This window comes from Hippopotamus amphibius, chromosome X (assembly GCF_030028045.1).
Source record: "Hippopotamus amphibius kiboko isolate mHipAmp2 chromosome X, mHipAmp2.hap2, whole genome shotgun sequence".
NCBI classification, from domain to species: Eukaryota; Metazoa; Chordata; class Mammalia; order Artiodactyla; family Hippopotamidae; genus Hippopotamus; species Hippopotamus amphibius.
This window is the reverse complement of record NC_080203.1, coordinates 6579845-6595669: the sequence shown is the minus strand read 5'-3', so window position 1 is coordinate 6595669 and position 15825 is coordinate 6579845. Positions and strand designations below refer to the sequence as shown.

The window sequence follows — 15825 nt, the reverse complement described above, 5'->3', positions numbered from 1 at the left end:
ATATACATTACTAACAAGAAAAAAATCATGCTGTACACTTTAAAAAAAAAGGAGGGGATATATATATACACGTATAGCTGATGCACTTTGCCGTACAGTAGAAACTGACACAGCAGTGTAAAGCAACTATACTTCAATAAAAATTAAAAAAAATACCACTAGAATTACCACAAGAAAGGAGATTTCTCTTGAATATTGCTTCATTTGAAGTTAGACATTTGTCCTTTTGTCCTGAATGAGGAAAACTTTAAAAGGAAAAAAATAAGACACTCCCAAACTGAGAAATCTTTCAGCAAGCAACTAGCAATCTGCACCCAGGCTGGGCTCAGAGGGGTCAGTCCCCGCCCCCACAGACGTACCTCCCCCGCGAAGGTGGGCTCAGCTTTGCATTTGTGGGTGTGGACCACCAAAACATGAGCTGTGAACTGGGGCACAATCACTCAACTTTTAAAAAGAATATCTTTTTCAATTTTTAAGACATACCACAGACCAAGAAAATACAATCTCTGATTCTAGATCCTTAACCTTGATTAAAAACAACCCCTAACCCTCACTGAAAGCAAAAGATAGCTTGTATACCCCAAGCTGGAAATTTCCAATCACTTCATGTTTGAGTGTCCTTTTTGATATAAAAAATATAAAAGAGATTGTATATTGAGTATTTCATATTAAAAAATAAGCAAAACTACAAAAAGGCTGCTGTGCATGGGTTCAAGGCTTCTGTGGTTCGGATGTACACAGTCCCAGGAGGGCCCTTTGAGCAGGGTCATTTGTAATCAACTGCACCTGCCTCACAGCCAAAGCAAGCTTCGAGTAGGCCCTGCCTTCACGGGGGTGCAGCGGACTGTGGCAGCACTGCCCGAGAAAACTGGGTGCTGAGAAGAGGGTTTGGAAAGGGATGGCAAATCATTAGGGAAATGTTGAAAAGTTACGATACCTCCATAACTTAAGAAAATAATACAGGTCTTTATAAGGCGTAAGATAGGCCTGTGAGAAACGACACAGAGAACTGTCTATGACATTATGTAGAAAAAACAAACCAGGGAGCAAAATAGGACACAAGCAAAACCAATCCTGCCATGTTCCATGACTACACATTACACACATACACACTCATGATACAGACCTCATGTATAAGCATGACTGAAGGCTGGCGGATGGACCCCTGACCTGTCAGCACCAGTTAGCTGTGAGTGGGTGGGTTAAAGGGCAGGGTGCTCTGGCCCTACATGATGTGCTCTGTATGCTTCTTTCTTGTTACAGGGAGCACATGCTATGATCTAACACTGTCCCACTTCATATTTTCTTAATTTTATTTTTTGGCCACGCCCCATAGCATGTGGGATCTCAGTTCCCCAACCGGGGATCCAATCCGCGCCCCTTGTGTTGGAAGCACGGAGTCTTCCACTGGACCACCAGGGAAGGCCCCACTTCATATCTGACAATATTAAAGAATTCTTTTCCTGTTTCTAGGTAGGATGATGGTAGTGTGGTTAAACTTCAAAAGAGCCAAATTTATTAGAGATACTGTTCAGAAAACTGAACCACCTGAGATTGGCTTCAAAACAATTTGGGGCTGGAGGAGGGTAACTGGGGTGCAGGAAGTTGGGGACCAGGACTCACTGGCCCCAAACACACCCTGGCAAAAATTAAAAAGAATTTTTTTTAAAAGATGTTTCCATTTTTGGAAAAAGTGAGAAACTGCCTTAGAAGAGACACAGAGTTGTGAGGCCCAGGCTCCTGGCAGAGAGGACAGCGGGGCTGGGGGTGGAAGGGCTAGGTCAGGTCTGACAGCCTTGCTGGGCTCTGCCAGGATTGTTCTGGGTCTTCAGAAGACAAACTAAAAGTCCTCCAACCCTCTAGGTTAGAAATGGGTTAAAAGGCCTCCCCACACAAACGGACAGCTGCTGCTGAGTTCACCAAGAGACAAAAGTTGCTGCAAGGTCCACCCCACCCACTCACCCACCTCCAACCCCCAAGCACCCAAGACGCTTGTTTAACACAAAAGAGGCCCTGCCTCCATGGAGAGAAGTCCCAGGACTAACAAGGTGGCCATAAAAGCACCCAAGATTCCAGACTCAGGGCACTCTTGATTCGCAAAGGAGAATACACACCTATTTCAGGCAATCTGGGAAAGTTTTCACAGAAAAGGTCAGCTGCTTTGGGTGACCCACCAGGGCATCTGAAAATGCTTACCGTGATCGGAGGTGAACGCCACGATCGTGCTGCCTGCCAGCTGAAGGTCGTCCAGAGCGCTCAAAAGGTGGCCAACCTGTGTATCCAAATACGAAACACAGGCAAAGTAGCTCTGGCGGATTTTCCGCTGCAAATTAAAAAATAATAATGATGACAGTGACTGCGATTTAAAAGTACGTGACACACCCAGACACAGTGCTCGCCTGGGCACCCCTCCTGAGCCCCAGCCCTCTGGTGCCCTTGATGACCTGCTCAGCCAATGCGGAACACTCGTTTCCTTCTCAGCTGCATCCCCCTGCCCGCACAGCCACAGCGACACGCGCACGTCCAAAAGGAAGATTCTTTTCTAAGCGAATCAGTTTTCACTTTAGGGCACAGATCACAGCGGATGGATGTGCCACGTATTATTCCTTTCTGCCTCCTTCACATATTCGTACGGGTCCCAGGAGATGACCGTGCACACAGAGATTGACCCCTCAGCCTTCCAAACTCTGCTGAGGGTCACAGCAAAGATACCATATAGCTGTATTCATTGCCTGGGCTGTTCTAACAAAGTATGACAGACTTGGTGGCTTAAAACAACAGAAACCGATTGTCTCCCAGTTCTGGAGGCCAGAAGTCTGAACTCAAGGTGTCGGCAGGGCTGTGCTCTCTCTGAGGGCTCCAGGGGAGCAACGGTCTAGCTCTGGTGGTGGCTGAAATCCTAGGCGCTCCAGCCTCTGCCCCCATCCTCCCGTGGAGTGCTTCCGGTGTCTCTCTCTCCTCCTCCCACAAGGACCCCAGTCATACTGGGTGAGGGCCTGCCCTACAGCAGTGTGACCTCATCTTAGCCAGTCACATCTGCAATGACCCTATATCCAAACAAGGCCATGTTCTGAAGCCCTAGGGGTCAGCACTTCCACGGAGCTTTCTGAGGGACACAATTCAGCCCTAACAATGGCTGTGTGTGGTCTCCTCCTGAGCCCTCTGCAACCCAGCAGGAGGTCGCAGCCGCTTCCCTCATAGCCTGGGGCTGGCGCATGCCTCCTTCCCAACAAGTTGCCTGCAGGCAGGCAGAAGAGCAGCGGAGGGAGGAGGGCAGCACACCCTCCACGGACCCTCAACCCCACAGTGGCTTCTGGAGCAGATGGGCTCCATGAAAGAGCCACAGCCTCTGCTGGGCTGACTCTCCCCCAGCCTTGCTCACAAATATTAAAGCCAAAGAGAAACCCCCTACCCCCGCCATGGGGGAGAAGCAAGGGAGCTGCTGAGCGCTCAGCCAGACCCAGGGCGAGAACCGTAAGGAGACTCTCCCCCTCTCCCCAGGTGGTGAAGACCACGCATATCCATCTAACCTTCTAGAAGGATTATGCTGAACCCTGGCTACTGCTACTTTCTGGTAGATAGTCTCCAGTCTGTAACCTGGGGAACTTTGGTCCTCCTGGGGACTAAAGACACCTGTCAGGATGGCCGTGTCCTAGTCAAGGGTATGCCCTCCTTCCTATGTGGGCTCCTGGAGACAGGACAAGAAGCAGACGTGGTCGTCACCCTCACTAAGCCACCCGTCCAGTGAGGACAGTCATGGAGACAAGAAACGGCGTGTTCCTGGGGGGCCCAGGGATGACACCAGAGAATGAGCCCTCGAGTCAGCCTGGGGAAATTGGGGAAGGCTTCACAGAGGAGTTAGCATTTGAGGAGAGGAGCAGGGGTCAGATGCTCTAAGTAGGGGCTACAGTGCCTGGAACAGTGTAGAGTCACCACAGGGCTGGGCGCGTTTTGGGCCAGCAAGCCAGCTGGCATGGCTGGAGAGTCACGTGGGAGGGCCGGGGAGGGAGATGATGCTGAAAAGACAGGTCACGGCCAGATGACATGGACTTGGAGGGTCCATCCAAGGAGCGGAGGTCTTGGGCTGGAGGCCAAGGAAGGCACCGAGGTCACCCAAGGAGAGGGAGTGATGCACTCTGGGCTGCAGGTGAGTCGGGGCCCCCAGCAAAATCCCAGAGCAGATGCCAGGGGCTCGAGGGGAACCGGCACTAGCTCAGCGCTGGGCACACAGGGCGGGCTCCACGGTCACTCACTGAAGGGACAAACCAACTCCACACCCACCGCAGTGCCCACAAAGCTGTGCCAAAGGAGCAAGAGCACCGTGAGGGTGCGAGAGGGATTTAGGGAGAGGGGTAGGAGCGCGGCAGGCGAGGAAAGGAGCTGAGGACTCCAAGGGGGACTCTAGGTTTCTCATTCAGCTGGCAGCACAATTCAATGGCACAGAGGGGGTGGGGGTGGGGGCACAAGAGGAGGAGGAGGAGGCAGGAGAAGAGGAAGAGCAGGAGTAGTGGTGTGGCCACGCAGGGCCTCTCACAAGCAGTGGACAGACAGACGTGTGCAAGCAGGAGCGAGGCCGGGGCTGGAGAGGTGGTCCCAGGGCTCGTCTGCAGCAGGCTCGGTGGGCCAGCTGGGGACGAAGGGCAGAAAGGACAGGGGGGTGGGGAGTGCTGGGGCCGACCCTGGGGAGCAGCACCTCCTCAGTGGCAGACACAGAAAGAGGGGCTGCCCTGGGGACTGGAGTGGAGGGGGCCCAGGAGGCTTGGCAAGGAAGTCCAGGAAGTACTGGTCAACAGTGACAGAGCGGCAAGGTCTCAGGGAAGGTCAGGCCCCACGAGGATGGATTCTATTCACCAACAAGATCAGCATCGACACAGGAGAACCCTTAGGGGGATGGGGAGGCAGAAGGCCGCACAGAGGTGGACAAAGAATGAAGGACAGTGAGGCCACAGATGCAGCCGCAACAGACCACGTCTCACTCACTCATTTTCCTGTAGAGGCCCGCAAAGGAGTGGGAAGGGGGAGAAACAGGCAGGGACCAGGGAGGCGGTACTTCTGAGGAAGAGATACGAGCAGATGTAGAGGCTGGAGGGGAGGAGGGGGAACGGGGTGGGGAGGGGGCAAGTCCCCGCTGCTCTTCTTCCGAGACCAGGGAGAAGGCCAGAAGCCAGGCATGCAGGCACAATTCAGGCCCCAAGTGAGGGAGATCATTCACAGCACCCACCAGGGTGGAGGCAGAGGGGCGTGAGGGGCTGGAGGGAAGTGGTGAGCGAGGGCTCAGAGCAGCTGCAGACAGTGAAGGGGAGCTGAGGAAACACCTGGGCACGCGAGCACGGCCCTGCCTCAGGATGCAGGCTTGAGAGCAGACAGGGTGGCCCGACTGTTGTGTGAATGGGGTGTTCACTCAGAACGAGGATAAAGGGACATGTGTGCTGAGGGGCTGGCAGGAAGAGTATGCGACTGGCCACGAGGCCTCAGCTATCCAGGGAAGGAGCAAAGCCCAGAGGGGAGCTGGACACACGCAGAGAGGAGGAATCCACACGTTAGCAATCCCGAGGGTGTGTGGGGAACAAGGGCATGGGGGAAGTGAGCTGCAAAAAGAAGAGACTGTGGTCAGGGTGGTGATCAACTCCCCCATGTGGCCCCTGAGGTGGCTGCTTCACATGGCGCTGAGTTACAGGGTTGGGGGCTGAGGGGGTCATAGAACCCGGAGGCTCAAGAGCAGAGTGAGATGGGGCTAGGGCTACAGGCAGACGAGAGCAGGGCAAGTGCAAGGTGAATGTGGGGTGGGGATCAGCACATGAGCCCACCAGGGAGATCCTCCGGGTCACACTGTGAACCTGTGTGTCCAACTGGACGGCTACACCGCCAGTGGACACAGTGCGAGGCAGGGCTGAGACAATCAGGAAGGAGCCCTCGCCGTGCAGCTGACACTGTCCTAGACGCCCCACACGTTTGCTGTGGTCCCCACTGAAAATCTCCAGGGCAGGTGTCATCACAGAAAACCTTCCCCCATCTAGTGTGAATCTTACAGATAAGGACACCAAGGCCCAGAGACGTAGGATGACGTCTCAGCGGCCACACAGCTGGTGTGAAGCAGAACTGGAATTCAAACCTAGACTGCTCAGAACCAACAAAAGTAACCCTGGGGCTCTGGCATCACACCTCAGGGGCACGCCTCTGCACCAATCACATGATTTGGGCAAGTCTCTGGCTTCCTCACCTGGACGACACAGAGAGCAGGCACTCCACTAGGGTCCCATGGGGACCAAAGAGCACACACGCAACACTGAGCACCCTTCCTGGTGCACGGTCCGAAATTTAAAGGGTCCTGGTAAGTGACTGTCACTAATGAGATGTCCAGGCACAGCCTTGGAGCTGAAACCCCAGCAACCTTGCTCTCGGAATCCCTGCAAAGAGGAAATAGGAAAACAACAGACCAACGGGTCTACTGCTTCCCCAACTCTGACCACCGCCACCCGCAACGCACGGATGCACAGCCCTCCCCGCCCAAACTCTTGCCGTCTAAACACAGGGGCCAGACCGCACAACACCTGTGCAGCTTGTCTTGTTTTGTTGTGAGCCATACCCTACGGCAGTGGCTCTCAAACTTCTGCCTGCATCAGAATCACCAGGTGTGCTTTTCTGGAAATGCTGGTCCTTGGGCCCCACTCCCAGCTTCCAACTCCCTGAGTCTGAGTGGGGCCAGGACACCGTGCTTCTAACAAGCCCTCGTGGGGACTCTGATGCAGGGGCCCAGGAAGCACACTGTGAAAACACTGTCCTCTTCCTTCCCCTATAGAACTGGCAGTTGGAGTGTTCAGGTGGTAACAGAAAGGCAGGGCTGTGTGTGGAATATTCTGGAAAAAGTGTTGCTCAGCAAGCACTCTGCACACCAGGGAGAGGGGAGCTGATGAGTCAGCATGAGGATTCCAACTCCGAGGCTACTCCAGCCCCACATCGTGGCAAAGGGACCCCGGACATTGCAGCTGGATGGCACTGTGCCAAGGCCTCGCTCACCAAGCCACCTCCTGAGAGTAATGGGTGCCCATGTCGGCTTTCCCAGAGGGGACCCGCCAGGACCAGGAAACCAAGAGTTCTGGGTGGCATGGGAGCCGCCAACCACCCTACACCTGACAGACAGTCACCTGGATTCAGCAACAGCCCCCATCAGTTAGTGAGGGACCCCCAGGCCTCCTCCCCACGCCAGGCCCACAGCCAGTGAGTCCCCAAATCTCCAGATATCCCCTTCTTTGGAAGTGGAGATGCTAAAGGGGAGACTCTCTGTCCACTCAGCACATCCGCCTCCAACCCCAGTGCCTTGCACAGAGAAAATCCTCAGCAAGATGCAAGAGACAGGGTGTGTCCACTGAGTAAAGCACCATCACGAATGCCGTAAGTGCTCAACACTTCCCCCAGGTCTGTCCTTGGTACCTGAAAGTCGGCGGGAATCAAGCCGTAGGGCACGCTGAGGTTTAAGGCTTGGACATCCTCCCTCTGCCTGATGTCCATCCAGGGGTTGTACGCCACAGGAGGGAGGCCGGCAGGGACCTGGGGATCAGGAGCCAGGGTGATATTCTCCAAGGGATACAGCTTCTGAAATTCCTTGGGGGAAAAGCACACAAAGCCACCAGGCTGTCATTCTTCTGGCAAAGGCAAAGGCTGGGCCTCTACTGGTGTTTATGCTGCCTCTCCCCTAAGCCTATGATACATTTACACAGGTACCTCACCCTCCTGAAAGTCACTCACGAGATGTCAGTGGTAAGGAAATCATTTGACTGGTTTCCTACAAACTGAGCAGCGACAGCTCTCTTCCCTCATAGAGACCGATGCACTCCTATTCCTGTTCTCACCTCCCCTCCGACTAGAAAAGGTGCGAAGAAGTGTTGCCAGTTTCCCCAAACCACCCCCACATTCAGCAACTCACTGGGACTCAGCACACGGCCATACTCACAGCTGCGATTATTACAGTGAAAGGATACCAGACACGGTCAGCAAAGGGGACAGTCACGGGGGACATTAGGGGGAAACCACGCACAAGCTGCCAGGGTCCTCCCCTGGTGAAGTCACACAGGACGTGCATAACCCCCGCCCCCCCCCCCCCCCCAGCAATGAGCTGTGTGCAGTGCTGGCGCCAGGGAAGCGGGGGCTGGTGAAAGCCTCAGCACCCAGGTTTTTACTGGGGCTGGTCACCCAGGCACCCTCTCCCTGCACAGATCAAAATCCCAGACTTGAAGCAGGAAAGCAGGGGTTTCCATGAACAGCTGAGGCCTAGAGAGCCACTCGGCAGTTCTGGGAACAGTGGGAACACTCCCTAGATCCAGGTTCCCCGAGGCCAGGCCAAGGGCCAACCTCCCGAGCAGGAGGCCTTTCAAAGGATCACAGTCAGGCCTGCGAGGTTAACTCCTCTGCACAAGAGGCAGAAGGGAGTCTCACTCCGTCAAGGGGGCTGACAGCTCCTGCTAGGAAGGCAAGATCCCCTGGGCCAATCAAAGAGAGACACCCACAGCATCAAAGAGCACGCCTCTGGTCTCCCCTCCCATTGCAAGTGAGGGGCATGCTTTGCAAAGTCAAAACGATGGGCTGCTCCGGTCTGGGGTAAACATGCTAGGAAAAACTGGGAAATATTCTGGGATAGCGACTACATGCTCTAAATGATACACATGCAAGCACAGGATCTGATGTTCCAACAAGCAACGTGGTGCCCTGTGTTTCAGGGCTCGGGGAAAAGGCAGTTACTGAAGGGGGTCTTGCATCCCCTGGAGTTGTGTCCCAAGGACCATCGCTCACCGCAGGCTTTGGCGGCCGGCTCTGCACCCCTTCCCCGTGATGACTCACCTGCCAAGCCATCACTCACTGACTCCTAGGAAAAAGCCCTCCAGCAGAGGAAGGAGAAAGTCAAGTGTTTCCAACAAGATTCTTAGGTGTCCTAAGTCTACTTCTTAGCCTTGACATCTGAAACCCATCTTCACACCACTGAGTATACGAGTGCCATCAGGCATCCCTGGTAACCTGGGATGGCAGGATGTGGCCACCTTCACTACGACACAGCTGTCACCGCTGTGTCGGATCAGCTCTCAGCCAGCTCTTCACCTTGGGGTATCTGAAGGGGATGTGTGGCTTATGATACCCCACAGCCAGGAAGAAAGGACTGGCTGATGTTTTCATCTTCTCCAACAACCGTACGGCTTGCTCGGTGCTCTGCTTGTCAGGCAGGGTGCCCTCGGGCACATCCGCCACATCCACAGGGCACAGCAAGTTGGCATGGAGTTCTCCGTCTGGTCCCCTACAGGTCTTTCAGAACAAAACATATAAAGTCAGCTTTTTAAATGCAAGAAATAGAAGTCATGAAAGTTCCACACGACAGATTTAACGTTTATATCTCCAGCACATTAAATATTAGTCATCCAGACCAGACAGCCACACAGGAAGTAGAACTGAAACAGAGAACTATTTCTTCTTTTCCAGGCAGAGGCCAGAAATCCACCAGAACTTAGCTTCTTGTTGTCCGTCCTCTGTCTCTAGGTCTTAATTAATTAAAGGAAACCCGAGTAAACTAATGATCAAAAAAAATGTGCCTCGGGACTTCCCTGGTGGTGCAGTGGCTAAGACTCTGGACTCCCAATGCAGGGGGCCTGGGTTCCACCCCTGTTCGGGGAACTAGATTCCACACCCACGCTGCAACTAAGACCCAACGCAGCCAAATAAATATTTTTTTAAAAAGGGAAAGGGAAAAAAAATCTGTTTTCAATTTCAAAGTCAGACTAAAGCTTATAAGTGACAGGGTTGCAGTTAACTGGATAAAGTGACAGTCCAATGGAATTTCCAGATCTTCAACTACACCATGCACACGATGAAACCTAACCCTTCATTTCCTAAAGCGGCCACGTTGGCCACAAGGCCAATTTCAGCTTTGAGCATGATTTCTCCCCCACAAGGACCCAGACGCAGTGGCGGCTGCTGCTCCACGTCACCGAGGAGCATCCTTTCACAGGCCTGCCTGGGCCACGCCGCCCCGGGCAGGGCAGCGACACCTGCCTCCCAGGACCCGCCCACCCTCCACGTTCACATAGCCTGCAACCCCCCCGCCCCCCAGGGATTTGCTGTAGTCAGACCCATCGCCTTGAGAACAAGGTGGGAGATGGGGACAGGGACCTGGCATTTGTGAGGCCACTAAAAGCAGCAAGATGATTTCAGGGAATAGAAGGATTGAGATGCAGTCTTCTGATCTCATTCTCTTAAAAAGCCACAAGCCAAAGGCCAGGGCCCTCCGGATTTCACTGTGTTCTGAAATGAAAGTTGTCATCAGTGTAGAACACTCTTCTGCACCCCACCAACCTTCCCAAATCCACACCCTTCTCCACACGATGGCTCTAAAAACCTCCAAGAAACATGTCATTTCTCAGTGCTCCAGTTGGTTTCCTGAATTTCTTTTTTTTTTTAATTTTTATTTATTTATTTGGCTACGGTGGATCCTCAGTGCTGCACGCGGGCTTTCTCTAGTTGTGGTGCGTGGGTTTCTCACTGCAGTGGCTTCTCTTGTTGTGGAGCATGGGCTTCAGTAATTGTGGCACGCATGCTCAGTAGTTGCGGCTCGCGGGCTCTAGAGCACAGGCCCAGTAGTTGTAGCATATGATCTTGGTTGCTCCACAACACGTGGGACTTCCCAGACCAGGGGTCGAACCCATGTCCCCTGCATTGGCAGGCAGATTCCTAACTGCTGCGCGAGCAGGAAAGTCCCTTTCCTGAATTTCTTAAACGTGAGTTTTAGTTCCATCTCTACATTGGGGGTTCCTCTGAACCAATATTAAGTTTCCTTATAGATCCCTTTTTTCATAATTCTCTAAAATTTTAAAGCCCCTATCAAAGATCTCAGCACCTGAACATATCCATTAGGCCCCAGACAGACAGACAGATGGAAAGCCTTTCTTCCAATCTGGGCTGAGGTGCTTAGAGCACAGGTCTCTCTTCTTCCTTCCGTGTCTCAGCATCTCCTATAACCCTCTGCACAGAGCCGCATGCAGAGTGAGCACGGAGCAGCCATGAAATGAATCTTACACACTAGGGCAAAAGCTTCTAGAGCAAGGCATCCCCGCCAGCTTCTAAAACGCAGCCACCTCTCCATTGGACCTAACCCTAGAGATCCCAACACTCATCTCTGTCATGTCGTGATCATAAACAAACCCACACAGCTCACCATATAACCAGTTTGAAAGGACATGCAGTACACACAACAGTTCACCTTAATTTGCTAGACAGGGAAGAAGAGGTTCCCCTTCAGAACAGTACTGCTTCATAGCCTTACCTTGGTGTTTTCATACTTTTCAGAGGAGGGATGATAAGGTGGAATAGACCAGCTATATGGAGAATCATCACTATGATTGGAAGATATTCCTTGAGGGAGAAAAAAGGAAAGTCGTTAAATAAAGCATGGAGTCCTTCAATGTCCTCCCCACCCAAAATGTACACTTTGTACACAACTGGGGAAGGGCTCTCCCTCTCTTTTGAGGCCAAGAGAAAAATCTACTAAATCAGGAGCCTAGGCCAGATAATGAGAAGTCCCCATGAAAGCCGACCGTCCAGGCTTGTGCTGAGTACTGGGCACCTGACCGGCCCTTCAGAGCCCTTGCTGGCACCTCTCCCCGCCCAATGAAGGCGGCAGCAGAGGCGTGGGTACAACCAGGGCTGGCTGGGCAAGGGAGGCTCCACGAAGGGGGGTGCCTTGCCAAATGCCAATCAGACATGAGACAAGGGGGCCGGGACTCGAACCCCTGCCTCAGGATGCCAGGTTCAGTGTTCATTCCTGACGCAGAAACCCATCCCCAAGCTTGGTAGTTTATGGTCTACCTGGGAAGACAAGATAACGTGTGACACCAAAGAACGACTGCCAGCCATCTGGAGAAATGCTGTGTAAGTGGGGGAGCCCTGGGCACAGAGGGAACGTGGGTCCAGGCAGCACTGGCAGCAAGGGCTCTGGAGGGAGGGACCACCTGTGCGGACTAGGCGGGGAGGAGCCAAGAGGGTAGTGCTGGCAGCAGCACGGGAGAAGGGTGTCCCTGGCACGGGGCCACGCAGGGACTCCAATGGCGAGTGCCAGGCAAGGTGGGACTGGAGCAAAAGGGGCAGCAACCTTGGGCAAGCTACTTGGCCACTACGAGCCTTAGCTTCCTCCTGGGGAAAAGATGCCAATGAGAAAAACCCACCTTGTCTGCTGCCAGGAGAGGAGTAGGGGAGCCTGGCGCCCAATCAGTGCTGGCTGCTGTCAGCCTCAAGCGGGCCCCTCCCTTACAGAACCAGGCCTAGAGAACAAAGACCCGCCTGAAAATGCGTCTCCAGGAGGGCTACAGGCAAAGCATTTGTTCTCCAGCTAAGACAATCCCACAATCTAATTATCAGGAAGGAGGCCAGGTGCCACCCCTCGGGCCTTGTCTGGCTTCCCTTCCAGAAGCCAGATCTCCCCTCTGCTGTGTTTCCTCTTTTCCCCCTCCAGGCAAGGGTGTCAAGATGTGAGCACTGACTGCCGAAAGTTCTACTGCTGCTGGCTCTTCCGCTACACAAAGTGATTCCAGACAGATTCACCTTTAAAACTGGGCCCAGCTTTGCAGGCCCTCATGATAAGCATTTCTCTGGACACAGCTTGGGCTCGCAACGCACTCCCACACTTCCCCGGGACGCTCCCCTGGGAAGGGCACCCAGGCAGCTGCCACTCCAGCTTCCCTGGGGAGGAATCAGAGGCTCGAAGAGGATGAATGATTTGCCCGAGGTCAACTGCACAACTAAGAAGTGGCAGAGCTGGGACTGGAACCCAGGGGCCTGCATTCCCAGTGCCACTGCCTATCAGTGGTTCACTCTGCCTTCAGAGATGCTCATCCCAGTGGAAAGTGGCACAGAGGAGACCTGAAAACAAGTGGGACTAACCTACAGTTCATGCCTCTGTTAGACTACTGTGCTGCCGTTAAAAATGACGGCATGAACAGTCACCGTATGGGAAAAGGTTTATGCTTGAAACACTCACAACATAGCTGTGCAGCGGTGGTGGTATAGTGACAGCCTTCCACAATACAAAACTGTATATACAGGAAAATCTCAAATCAGAAAAACAATATGCCTGGAACAAGGAGACATCAAAATACAGCTCTCCTCAGTGGTGCAAGTACAAGTAATCTATATTCTTTTTCTTTTTTTGGCTGTGCTGCACAGCTTGTGGGATTTTAGCTCCCCCAACCAGGGACTGAACTCAGGCCCTCAGCAGTGAGAGCACTGAGTCCTAACCACTGGACCGCCAGGGAATTCCCAACTTATATTCTTTAGTTTATACGTCCCTTTTTCTCTGCCAACTTTCTGTCAAATAATCATGCCTTACTTTAAGTTACAAAAAAACCTTTAAAGTCTGTGCTTCAGCATTCTCATTTTGGCATTAAAGAGCCATACCAGGCAGTGTTGAAGGTCAGGACTGGTGGCCCCTGGCACCCTAGAGACCCTGGGTACCAGCTTACCCTCCTCCTTCTGAGCTAATTCACACGCAGTGGGCAGGCAGCCCTTGCTAAATTGCAGCCTCTTCACTGGGCAAGTCAGCAGAGCTGCCCTGGTCTCACTTTACTGCCAGGGACCCTGGGGTACAGGGGGTCAAGCACAGAGCTGGACTCGCAGCCAATGCTCTCCCACCCCACCCCCAGCCAGTGCCCTTCCCACCCCCCCACCCCGCGCAGCTAAAGGAACCAGACAGCACCATGACTAGTTTACAAAAGGAAGAAAAAGCCCTTCTACCCTTTTTCACTTTTGGTGAGCAAACAGAGCCAAACTGAGAAGTAATATCTTGGACAAAGGTGGCAGTGGCTAACGAGGTGTCCATTGAGCCCGAAAAAGCCCCTGCAAAGACAGCCTCAGCCCCAGGATGGGGCTCTGTCCTTGGGCATGAAATAGGAGACAACCCAGACTCTGTGCAGTGAGCAGTACCAGGGTGAAAGACTTTTCCAACCGACATGGTCACGTAGCCATTGTCCTTGAAGTACTGGGGGATGGTGGAGAAGTTTCCGGCGTGCACCCTCCAGTAGGAGTTGAAGTCATACAGGCGGGTAGTGTCTGGTCTCCTCCCGGTGAGGAAGGACACGCGGCTTGGGGCGCACACAGCTTGCTGGTAGGGAGCAGAAGCAGACAGACACGTCCTCAGAGGAAAACAAAGTCTGGGAGCTAAAAGGTAACCAGGCAACCTCCCGGGGCCTCAGCTAATAGCTTGGTGGCTGAGTCATGCAGATCTCAAAGCCAACCAGCAGGATCTGGGCCTCACCCAGCTACCAGAAAGAAGTCTTCCCCGAGAGAGGGAGGAAGGGAGGCCTCAGCCCCTCCATCCAGCAGATGACTGTGTCCTTCTGCGTGATGGCATCTCACAGGTGCCCAGAGCAGGCAGGGGTGTTGGGGGCAGCCCCATGAAGGGGCACAGGGAGGAGGGCCACCACAGCACACCCCTTCCTTCTCAGCACAAGGCAATCCCCAATTTGGGGAAGAAAAGTGGGCAGGACCGGCCAGGAAATACCCTCCACCCAAGGAGAAGCATCCCTGAAGGCACAAGCTGCCTTGCCAGTGGACAACCAGGTTTTCTCAGCTGCCATTTTCCAGACTGTGCTCCCCTCTAATAAAGAGACGCTTGGTGCAATGAGTGCCATCCCCCAACCCTCAGTGCGTGAGGCGCACACCCACATCCAGAGGTGCATGCCCACACCCAGAGGTGCCCAGATATACCTGGGCAAAGGCATTCTGGAAGAGGAGGCTGTGGGAGGCCAGCTGGTCGATGTTTGGGGACCTTATGAGCTTGTCCCCGTAACAGCCCAGGGAAGGGCGCAGGTCATCCACGATGATTAGAAGGACATTCAGAGCATCTGCACAGGAGGGAGGGGCTTGAGTGAGATCACCGGCATTGACACCCAACCCCCACCCGTGGTAGGTGCTAGGGTAGCAAGAGACCCAGGCTGGTCCCGGCACCTTGACAGCTCAGCCAGCCAAGCCAGGGAGGGTGGGAGTGGGTGCACAAAGGGAATCCCAGTCCTGGGTGGCAGGATTAGGCTTTGGCCATAGCCTCAAGCCTGGATGAGTGAGGGACAGAAACAAGAGGGAGGGAGGGCAGGATGGAGGGAGGGAAGACCTGATGGTGGGTGGGAGGGAGGGGAGCAAGGATCAATGGAAGAAGGAATGGTAGGAGGGAGGGAGCGAGGGAGTTAAGGATGGACGTTAGGTAGGGAAGGAAGGAGAGAGCCCCGCAATGTGGGCGAGTGCACGGGAGGCACCTGTGGCCGAGTTGCCAGGCTCCGCGGATCGGAGGGAGGCGCAGACAGAGCCCAGGACCAGGCCAAGCCAGAGCAGGCCCCGGCCGGGTGGCAGCATTTTTGCCCTGGCGCGGCCACTCCGGGGCGACGGCGACAGGTTTCAGCAGGACCGCCAAACAGCCCCCGCCGCCTGTCCTGCGTGCTAAACCCCACCACACTGCGCGAGGCGACCGCATTCGGCCGCGCAGGCCAGGATCCAGGCACGAGGGCGAGCGCGCCTGCGCGAGATCCGGGCCATAGTGGGGCGGAGCCACGGCTCCAGCGCCGCGCCGGCCCCGCCCAGCGGCCCCGCCCACCTGGCCAACCCACCGCCCGAGGCGCACCTCCAGCGCAGGGCAGGTGCTTAGAGAGTCTTTCTGGGTGTCTCCAAAGATTTCCGTTGCAAGCACTGCCCTCAGCCAGCAGTTTCCCACCTCTTTGTCTTTGCTCGTGCTGTGCCTTTCACCTGGAAGCCCTTCCCTTCCCTCTTCTCTCTATAAAAGTCATACTTTTCCTTACAAACCAGATC

The 15825-nt window shown here is 54.1% G+C and overlaps 1 protein-coding gene across 4 annotated transcripts in view; it reads right to left on the bottom strand.

Moving 5' to 3' along the window:
- Positions 1 to 15518, bottom strand: part of IDS (iduronate 2-sulfatase) — a 103039-nt gene extending 87521 nt beyond the window's left edge. For 3 of the 4 annotated variants that reach the window (XM_057718559.1, XM_057718560.1, XM_057718557.1), the window contains exons 1-7: positions 15279 to 15518; positions 14737 to 14873; positions 13954 to 14131; positions 11303 to 11391; positions 9091 to 9291; positions 7432 to 7602; positions 2197 to 2323 (exon numbers count right to left, since the gene is read on the bottom strand). In XM_057718559.1, coding sequence (XP_057574542.1) covers positions 2197 to 2323; positions 7432 to 7602; positions 9091 to 9291; positions 11303 to 11391; positions 13954 to 14131; positions 14737 to 14873; positions 15279 to 15375 — 1000 coding nt within the window. In that variant the 5' untranslated portion in view covers positions 15376 to 15518. The remainder of the gene's footprint in view (positions 1 to 2196; positions 2324 to 7431; positions 7603 to 9090; positions 9292 to 11302; positions 11392 to 13953; positions 14132 to 14736; positions 14874 to 15278) is intronic. The other variant, XM_057718558.1, reaches the window with a different exon arrangement.
- Positions 15519 to 15825: the final 307 nt, after the last annotated feature.